The following is a 9,785-nucleotide window of genomic DNA, read 5'->3' on the forward strand; positions in this document are numbered from 1 at the left end:
GAACCCTCCTCCGTATTTACCGGAACTGATCTACATGAACTCACTCACATCCAGTAAGTCAGGAACCTGGAACTCGAAGAGCTCACTGCAATAACTGTCTCGCTCATCCTCAGTATTGCTGCTACTGTTAATGTAAGTCGACGAAGATGAGTTCAGCTGCGTCGTCGGGCTTGAGATGGGCGTCGATAAAACCGAAGTAGTCACAGTATAATTCAGCTGGTTGTTGGGCAAGTAGAAGTTCGAGCTATCTGCTGATACCAATTGAGGAATTGGTTGCTCCAAATTGTCATAACTAATTGTATTACTAGCGGCAGCAGGTACGAAACTTTCTGAGAAATCACAGGTCATGCCATCTGGCCCGAATTGAGAGCCATTGGGCTGGATCAGCTGTGAATCGCTGAGGAATTGGGCAATAGGGTCCTGTAACTGTGCGTGTTCGGTGAGATCTTGGCACTGGGATGATAGGAGGTCTGTGGCAAGTCTTAGGAGCTCGGGGCTGACTAGAGGCTCCATACCGAGCAAACTCGAGATGTCGTATTGAGATGGGTTGATCAATAGGGTTGGATTGGCGAGGAGTGTAGAGAGGTCGAGGAGATCGAGGCGAGGACTGTGAGTTACGGGGTCGATTCCCATGCGAAGGAGCCTTTTACGGATGTGTGTGTTCCAGTAGTTCTTGATCTCATTATCGGTCCTCCCAGGCAAGCGAGCAGCTATCGCAGACCATCTGATATCGAAAAAGAGAGAGTTTCGATGAGCATATATATGAAAAATTAATGACTTAAAAAATAAATACATAAAGAAACGGACAGTACTGGAAATAATTAGAGGTGGAAAATTTTCAAAATAATCTTATGCTTTCAAAATAACTATGATATAATTAAAGTCACTACTGTCCACAAAATCAATCATTGACGCCCATTTTAATTTCTTTTGACAAAAAACAGTACCGCGAGACCATTTTCAAACATCCATAATTAAATGACGATTCAAAGAAAATTATTTAGTACACTGCGTATGCAACGGATGAGATGTCAGGACCATATAAGAAATTTAATTAAATTAATTAGCTAGGACTAAAACTCTTACTTGTTCCCCAAAATACTGTGCAGCTGAATTATGGTCTCCTCCTCTTCGAATGAGAACCTTCCTCTCTTAATATCAGGCCTCAAATAATTCGTCCACCGCAGCCTACAGCTCTTTCCACACCTAGAGAGTCCTGTTCAGAATTTAAAAAAAAAAAAAAATTGCTCGGTTAATATAAAATCCAACGGTTAGCTTGATAAGTACAAATACAGTAGCTAATTAATTAACAAAACATAAGAAACTTACCGGCATTTTTGGGAAGAGTTCGCCAGCTCCCACACCCATGCTTCTGTATATAAGCAATGAGCTTCTGGTCCTCCTCCGGCGTCCACGGCCCTTTCTTCAGTCCTTCCTTATCACAACACGGCGCCCGACCCATATCCAGCGAATTGAAACCCCGTTAACCGCGAAAAAAGAAAAAGGAAAAGGAAAACACACCTTAATTTTCTACAATCCAAACGCTGGACTCAATGAAGAAAAGATGGTATACAATTATCGATCGATGGCTCGGGGTCTCGGTCGCCGAAGGAGTGAAATGAGCTTCGAATGGGAGGGAAGAGAGGCAGCAGTTGTCGCTTAAATAGGTAGGAGAAGGCGTGGAAGAGAAATGAGAAAGTCAAAAGGATTTGGTGCCGGCCTTTGTTTATCGTAAGGGCTACGTGTCAATCTCTTGTGATGGCTTAATTTCATCCTCTATACACTACCGTGATAAAATTTGTAGGGTTAAACATCCCCACACACACACAGAGAGAGAGAGAGAGAGAGAGAGAGAGAGAGAGAGAGCTGAGGATCGTTTTCCCATCAGCTGGCAGGCGTTGACCACGCAGCGCCACGTAGGGGTCCATATGACGCTCATGGAAACAGACGGATTTAAAGCGAAAGGGATCGAGCCCCACTTTCACAAAACTGAGTTGGCCGGGGTTGCAGTTTGACCTCGTTGCATATATTAGGCGAAGTACAAGCCTTGATTCTTGAATTCAGATTTGTATTTCTCCGCGACTGGATTAAAAAAAAAAAAGAGTTTGGGCCAGGGCTTTGGATATACGTGGCGTCGTACAACTCGACATTCAAATTTCTCTGCGACTGGATTAAAAGGCGTGACCAGTACTTGAAAAAAAAAATGTGATGTACGTGGAATTCAACATTTGTATGAAGTGGGGGCAGCAGCTCTTTTCTCTAGTTTCTAGTAAAAGGGTGCGTATAAAAAGTTAGGGAGGGACGGGGACCCAGCAAATAGACTAAATGTGATCCTAATAAGATTCGGTTAAAACGACCCAAAAGGGCTTCATCATTGTTGCCTTTTGGAACGTATTTGGAGCGTACTTGCCCAGCTACCGCACTTAGCATGCGTATGAATATTATACACAAACTAAATACACATGATTGATTAGAGCCAACGCTAAGCAGAACCAACAGTACTGTAGAATTGGGTATTCAAAAGTGTATTTAGCAGAGATATTTATCAATCACAACAACAAGCCTAACCATCTACACAAAGATCTCAACGGAGGAGTAACCATTTTCCCGCATGTCAATAGACTGTTGTTAACATTTGAGGAAAAGAAACGTGTGAAGTGCAGTTTTCTCAGACCTCCTGAAGGAATCAGTCCAAAGTTCTACATTTCTTCCACGGATAATAGTTAGGATCCAAACTTTTTCAACCCTTTGAGAGATGTCATAATTAAGCCATTAACTTCCAAAAGGCAAACAGTACCATCTGAAATCAAATATCCTTTGAAATTAATTAATTGCTAGCTTTCTAGGACCCAAATATCCAATCATAAGGTTTATCGTTGAGGCTAGTTAGCTCGATCGTTAACCCGTCTAATTCGTTAATTTCACGGACTTGTTAACAACATAATAGAAGAGTCACTATACATGACACAAGCACAGATGGATAAGCCTCGTACCCATCTTATTAAAGTAACATCCACCTTTTTTATAACTGTAAATTCCCTTCTATTCGCTCGAATTAGCTATCATAGCAAGAAAATTGGTGGCCTAAACATATGCTTAATTACCAAATGCTAAAACTGAACCATATATAAACTAACTTACGTGGCTTGTACTTCCTAATATATATATATAAATCTCTAATAACGTGCTCAACAGATAAGGGTGTCCAACAAAAGCCGGAAGCCCGTGTTCCGGCCGCGGCCCGCGCCGCGGTCGTGCCCGGCCCGGGCCCGGAAACCCGGGCAAAACCCGGGTCCGGGCCCGGCCGGGTCGTGCCGGGGCCCGGGTCGCCGTTGGCGAGGCGCACGTCCGGCCCGGCCCGGGCCCGGAACAGTGCCGAAAAGGCACTGGTGGCTTCGAATGGCCGGGCCGGGCGGGCCGGCCCGGCCACAAGGCTCACAACGTGACCGTTGACCCCGGGCCGTGCCGGCCAGCCGGGCCTGGCCACAACTGGTCCAAACGGTGACGTCGACCCCGCCGGAGCGTGCCAAGCCCGGCCCGGCCCGGGCCGAACGTCACAAAGGTGACGTTGCCCGGCCCGGCCATAACGGTCACAAAGGTGACCGTTGCCCAGCCCGGCCCGGGCCAAATCTGGCCTAACGGCCAGATTTGGTCTTTTGACCGTTTTGCCCCTTAAAACGGTCAAAAAACGGCTATTTTTCGAGGGTTTTTTGGTCATTTACCTAGGGGGCTGCTTCTATAAATAGAGGGGGGGTTTCAATTCATTTTCTCACAACAAAACTCATCTATTTCTCTCTCTACTACTCTCTTATACAATCTTATACTATCTCATACTAATATACTATCCTATAATCTTTTGTATTTTCTAATACTTCCAACAAATGGCTTCTGGGTCTGATTATGAAGAGCAACATGCAACTCCTACCGATCCAGAGATGAGTCCTCCTACAACAACTCCTCATCCTACCGGTGTTAATCCTGAATCTGGTGGCGACGAATCTACGGCACCAAGAGCTCCAAAAAGGCCGAGGTCTGATGTATGGAATTTTTTTGAGAAGATAGACGTCACCAAGGATGAACACGGTAGGATCATCTCTCAGAATGCGAAATGTGCGTTGTGCGGCCAGATATTCAAAGCTCATCATAAGAGCGGCACCAACCATCTCAAACGGCATATTGAAAAACACAACAAAGGCCAAAATCTACAAGGTGATATCCGGCAGTCTATGCTTTCCCAATCATCCTCTTCAGGTACCCTCGGCAGTTGGAATTATGACGCTGCCCGAGCCCGGAAATGCGTAATCAGGTTTATTGTTCTTAAAAACCTTCCTTTTAAATTAGTAGAAGATGATGAATTTGAAGATTTATTTAGAGATGGTTTTTATCCTGCATTTACAAAATTTTCTCGTCAAACCTGTCAACGTGATATTTTAAAATATTATGTTGAGGAACAGGGAAAAATAATTTCTTATTTTAAAAATTTAAACTGCAAATTTTCTTTAACTTCTGATATTTGGTCATCTAGAGTGCAAACTGGTTATTTATGTATAACAGCACACTGGATTGATGAAAGTTGGAAAATGTTTAAAAGAGTTGTTTCTTTTATTGCAATTGAAGAGTCACACACTGGTATTAATGTTGCAAATTTAATTGTTGAAGAACTTATGAAACTAGAAATTGATCAAAGAATATTTACTCTTTCACTAGATAATGCAAGTAATAATAATGTAGCTGTTGATTTTCTGAAAATAACTTTGTCATTGCCATGTCATGGTGAGCTTTTTCATGTTAGATGTATCTGTCATATTTTAAATTTAATTGTTCAAAGTGCATTTTCTGAAATTAAACCCATGATAGAAAAAGTTAGAACAGTTACTAATATGCATAATGCTTCTGAAATGAGAATTAAAAGATGGAAACAATGTTGTAAAAGAAAAAATTATAAGCCTAGACTAATTCCAAAAGATGTTGACCATAGGTGGAATTCCACCTATGCAATGTTATCTGTAGCAATAGAATATAAAGAAATTATAAATGATTTTATAAATTTTTATGCTTCTAGTTCTAGCTCTGGTAGTGCTTATGGAATAACTGAAGATGAATGGACAGTTATATGTAAATTAAATGAGATGTTACAAGTTTTTTATGATGCTACTATGTTATTATCTGGTTGTTATTATCCAACTATTACTTTAGCTGCTTTACAAATTTTAAATATTCAAAATTTTTTTACAAAATATCGTATGGATGATATTTTTGGAAGTATAATTTTTGAAATGGAGAGTAAATTTAATAAGTATTTTAGGCCTATTCCTCATATTTTTGGTATTGGTGTTCTTATTGATCCATGCTTGAAGGAAATTGGCCTTCGAAGTTTGTTACAATCATTGTATGGTGGACAGATTATAGACTTAGATGATGGATCCACCCTTACTGCTACTACTCATTATTTAGCTATTAGAAATTATTTTCAAACCTTATATGATGAGTATGCAGCTAGATATGGTGTAGCTACACAACAGTCTTCAGCTTCGGCACCTTCAGCTTCGAGCACAGGTCGAGGTAAAAGTGTAAGTTTTGATAGGTATGCAATGGTAGCTGAACTAACTGGTGGATCTGGAACTTCATCAGGATTAGATGTTTCTGAAATAGATGAATATTTTTCTGCTTCTTTAGTTAGATGTCAAGGAAATGCTTTAGATATTTTGCAATGGTGGAAAGTATATGGATCAGTTTCATATCCTATACTTTCCACCATGGTTCGTGACTTACTATCAGTGCAGGTTTCGACTGTAGCCTCGGAATCCGCTTTCAGCACAGCAGGACGTTTGATCGACGACCACAGGACATGCTTAGATCCGTATACTGTACAAGCGGTGATGTGCTTACAGGATTGGTGGAGATACGAGAAGCGAACACAAGGCATCGAACGGATTGCTATGATTGAAGATAAATTTGAAGAGTTAGGACTAGCAGATAGATATAATGATTAGATAATATTCATAAAATTGTAATTTTGTTTTCTTAGCTTTAAATTTGAATTAAATTATTTTGAAAAAAGTTGCAAATGATAGTGATATGGGTGAGTAGGTGCCAACCTAGTTGGGATGTACTCATCTATTGTGATGCGACGAATTTCGAAATAAATTTATACTTGTAAAGGATTTGTAAAGGATTTACCGATTATTAATAAAGAAGTTATTTTTATCATTTTTTGTACTTGTAATTTATGTCATTTCATTTCAAGCTATTAATTAAATTTATGACATTTTTTATAATAATTTATGGTTTATGGTTTTGTTAAAATTAAAAAAAAAACAAAAAAAATTTCTAAAAAAAATCAAACCGGGCCGGCCCGGTGTCCGGCCCGCTCAGGCCCGGGCCCGGCCCGGACCACCCGGGCCCGAGTCCGGGCTTGGGTTTTGCCCGGCCCGGGCCCGGTTTTCCGGGCCGGCCCGGATGGACAGCCCTACCTCCAGAAACATGTTTACTGTTTTATTGTCATATATGAGATGAGGAAGAAAAAGATGGAAAATGGAGAAACCAACAATTGAAGGTACCAAACCTACAGTAACCCCGTTAGCCTAGCCAGCTTCTCCCTGGCTCCCTGGCTATTTTTAGTTATATATATATATTTTTTCAAGTAGATAAGCTATCCAAAATAGTTGCATGACATATTTACACAATAAGCTGACATCAGCTTGGCCTCCGTGGTCCCTACCCACCCAACACCTGCCTTTAGACCTCCACGTCACCCTATTGACGCGTGTCCCCTGTCTACTTATTCACGGCAAGGCTCCCCTTACTAATTGAACATCACATTCAAGACTATCACTACAACAAGCATCCGATTTTAATCATAAAGAAGACTACGACTGTAATTATAGAAGACATAAGAGGAAAGTTCAGGACTTAATTAGGAGAAGGGTAACCATTTCAAATGTGTAGAAAAAATTTGCATGGCTTGTCTCATCCATCCATCCATCCATCTCAATCTAGATTATGCTAGTCAAATATTATTTTAATCTCTAAGTTTTAAATTTTGTTTCGGTGGAGATCATATTAATTTACCCTGAGGTTGCCCTGCTTGTCTTCCTACCCCCCAACCATGCAGCAATCCGCTGGTTAAGGAAACCATCAAAGGGTTTGACCATGGGGGCTTATTTTCTCCCTCACTATTAGCTGTTAGCAGGCTCAAAAAAGGTACGAGAAGTTTCTAGAACACCAATTAGAGATGACTTTAATTTGTTCAATTGTATTTTATTTCTCTGGTTCTCCTTGATAGCAGAGGCCCTCGTGGGAAAAGGGGCTGTGAAGGAATCCTTTCCTAAATAGAAGATGACAGCGACCATCAGTTTATTATTATTATTATTATTGCTAATGCAATGAGAAAGCAGGCATAATCCGATATTAATTTCCAAAATGTCTTCAACCTTCAGCATCGACCCGACTGTTATTACAGCAATAAATTTCAACGTTTTGGATCATCATATGATCTCATTAAGATTGCTGATAACAGGTGATTTCAATGTGAAGGAGTTTGTGATATGTACCTGTACATGGTCTGCGACTGTCGTGCTGCGTTACACGGGGCACAGCCTATTCATCAAATAGGATCCGTTAATCCAAAAGACGGACAATAGATAATGATATTAGTCAATGATAGCATATTAAAATCCAGTATAATACGTACCGTACTTCTTATGCACAACACCGTGCGATTGTGATTCAAAGTACTGATCAGCAGTTGAGATGCGATCAATACCTGACCAAATCTGAGTCTCAGTAATGCAATCTAAAGTTAGGATGGATCAGGTTCTGTGATCGAATTGATTTAACCTAGGCATCAAACTATAATGCAAAAATCCTGGTAAAGGACCGGAACCAAACACCTCAGAACTTGGCTGTACCAAACTAGATGTGGTTCAAAATGGAAAAAGAGTCTGAACCCAGACTCCTATATGATAATTAATGAAGAACTCGAGACAAATCAGGCCTCAGTAATTTTAAACCATAATGTCGACTCATTTGTCCACATAATAAACAACACCGGCGAGACAAATCAGGCCTCAGTAATTTTAAACCATAATGTTGACTCATTTGTCCACATAATAAACAACACCGGCAAGTCAGAAACGCAGCGAATTCTTGCTTAGACTTCACTCTTAACAGAAGACTAACATTACTCTATCATATAGAAAGTAAATAGATAAAACAAATGCCAAGAAATATACAATGAATTCATACATAAATAAATGCCAAGGCCTACACAAAGAATTCGTACATAGAAACAAGTGCTATTTTTTTATTACGTTGCCATAAGCCTACAAATATTAAACCTTATATACATAGAAGTTTCTAGGGCTATGCCACAGGTCACGAATGGCATGGGGAGACCAGAGAAATTTTATGATGTAATGGTAGTTGGTGATGCAATACAGGAAGCAACTCACATATAATTCTTCACAGAGAAGCAGGTTTCCACGAATTGCGGCCAAGAATACTATGTAGAGTATACTTGTATAAAAATATATTCACGTATAAATACAGGACAATTAACACCAAGATTACAGCATTGCATGGGTTAATTATTTTAATCTACCTGCAATATTGGCTGATTGCCCATGTGTTTGCTGTAAGGGAAGCAATTGATTTGTTTAATCTCTTTTCTGCTTTGGATCACGACAAAGTTTTGAAATTAAGCTTGCGTCCCATACTCTATTTGGGCAAATGGCAGGGAGCCACAATAGGGTGTGATGCCATAATACATGCCCAAATAAGTGATGTATATCTTGGAGTTGACCCATGCATAGATTAGTTTATGCTGATCCTAATAATGGTGTGAGGTGTCTAATTGTTTGACTAAAATCTTGATAGTAGATGATTTATTAACTTCCACGTCCAAATTTTTTATGTATTATATGCAATTTCTTTTAATTTTTTTGGGGGGTGGGGGTATGGAGATTTATCATGTCCTCATGCATTTTCTTTAATATTAAGTTTGAAGTTCATATTTGTTATACCCCTAAAAAATACTAAATATTAATCTCCATAGAGCAATCGTCACATGTCTTACAATATACCTAACACATCTAATTCAAGACGAAAATAATCTCCACCCGACTCGGCCCACTATTCAGCAGACATTTTGCGTAATCGAGATAAAATGTGGTACTACTCGACCAACCTTTCGATCGACTCCACAAGCCACCCGACTCGGCCCACTGTTCAGCCGACATTTCGCGTATCCAAATCAAAAAGTGATACTTGTCATCCAACCTGGCCAGTCGCTCCTGCAAATAACCCCCACTTGGCCCGTTGAATTAGCTGTTAACAGGTATAGTCGTCCATCAGGTATAGTCGTCCATCAGTTGGACGACTAAAAGAGTTAGTTTTTTCGAGCCCCGTGCCAACAGCCGTCTGTCCTTGCATTAACTTCTCTGACAAAGTCATCATTTCTCTAGCTCTCATATCCTTTATGACTCATCGGACCAAATCAGCACTGAACACCTGCTGTCATTCCCATAATAAATGACCAGGTGACTCACATCCCTCAACAACCAACACGTAGCACATGTCTGTCGACTTAGCTGCCTAGCTAGACTCAGCCCAAATTACCTTCTTGCCCCTCAGATCCACTATAAAAAGGAGAGGAATTGCATGAGGTAAGCTTCTCTGACCTTTTTTGGACACAACTAACATGTAACTCTATATTTCTCCACTCAAGAATCATCTACTGACTTGATCGTCAGAGGAACAATCAGAGAACCCAACTCCGGCCCGGA

General features: G+C 40.4%; 2 protein-coding genes across 3 annotated transcripts in view; both read right to left on the reverse strand.

The window, feature by feature from the left end:
• Nucleotides 7-3,143, reverse strand: LOC109850431 (myb-related protein Zm38-like). The gene is made up of 3 exons (XM_020420446.1): nt 1,330-3,143; nt 1,087-1,216; nt 7-724 (listed from the first exon to the last, which is right to left on the reverse strand). The coding sequence occupies exons 1-3, from the start codon at nt 1,460-1,462 to the stop codon at nt 31-33; spliced, it is 957 nt and encodes a 318-aa protein (XP_020276035.1). The 5' UTR covers nt 1,463-3,143; the 3' UTR covers nt 7-30.
• LOC109850347 (putative PAP-specific phosphatase, mitochondrial) overlaps nt 7,246-9,785 on the reverse strand; it is a 17,108-nt gene continuing 14,568 nt past the window's right edge. For both annotated transcript variants that reach the window (XM_020420361.1, XM_020420359.1), the window contains 3 exons: nt 7,694-7,765; nt 7,554-7,599; nt 7,246-7,327 (listed from right to left, as the gene is read on the reverse strand). In XM_020420361.1, the coding sequence (XP_020275950.1) occupies nt 7,261-7,327; nt 7,554-7,599; nt 7,694-7,765 (185 nt within the window). In that variant the 3' untranslated portion in view covers nt 7,246-7,260. The remainder of the gene's footprint in view (nt 7,328-7,553; nt 7,600-7,693; nt 7,766-9,785) is intronic.

The sequence above is a fragment of the Asparagus officinalis genome, chromosome 7, assembly GCF_001876935.1.
Source record: "Asparagus officinalis chromosome 7, Aspof.V1, whole genome shotgun sequence".
NCBI lineage: Eukaryota > Viridiplantae > Streptophyta > Magnoliopsida > Asparagales > Asparagaceae > Asparagus > Asparagus officinalis.

Excerpts from the sequence above, each read along its gene's own strand:
- LOC109850431 (XM_020420446.1), bottom strand. The coding sequence starts at position 1,462 with ATGGGTCGGGCGCCGTGTTGTGATAAGGAAGGACTGAAGAAAGGGCCG. Across the intron at positions 1,217-1,329 it reads AACTCTTCCCAAAAATGCCG|GACTCTCTAGGTGTGGAAAG; the intron begins GTAAGTTTCTTA and ends AATTCTGAACAG. Across the intron at positions 725-1,086 it reads CACAGTATTTTGGGGAACAA|ATGGTCTGCGATAGCTGCTC; the intron begins GTAAGAGTTTTA and ends TTTCGATATCAG.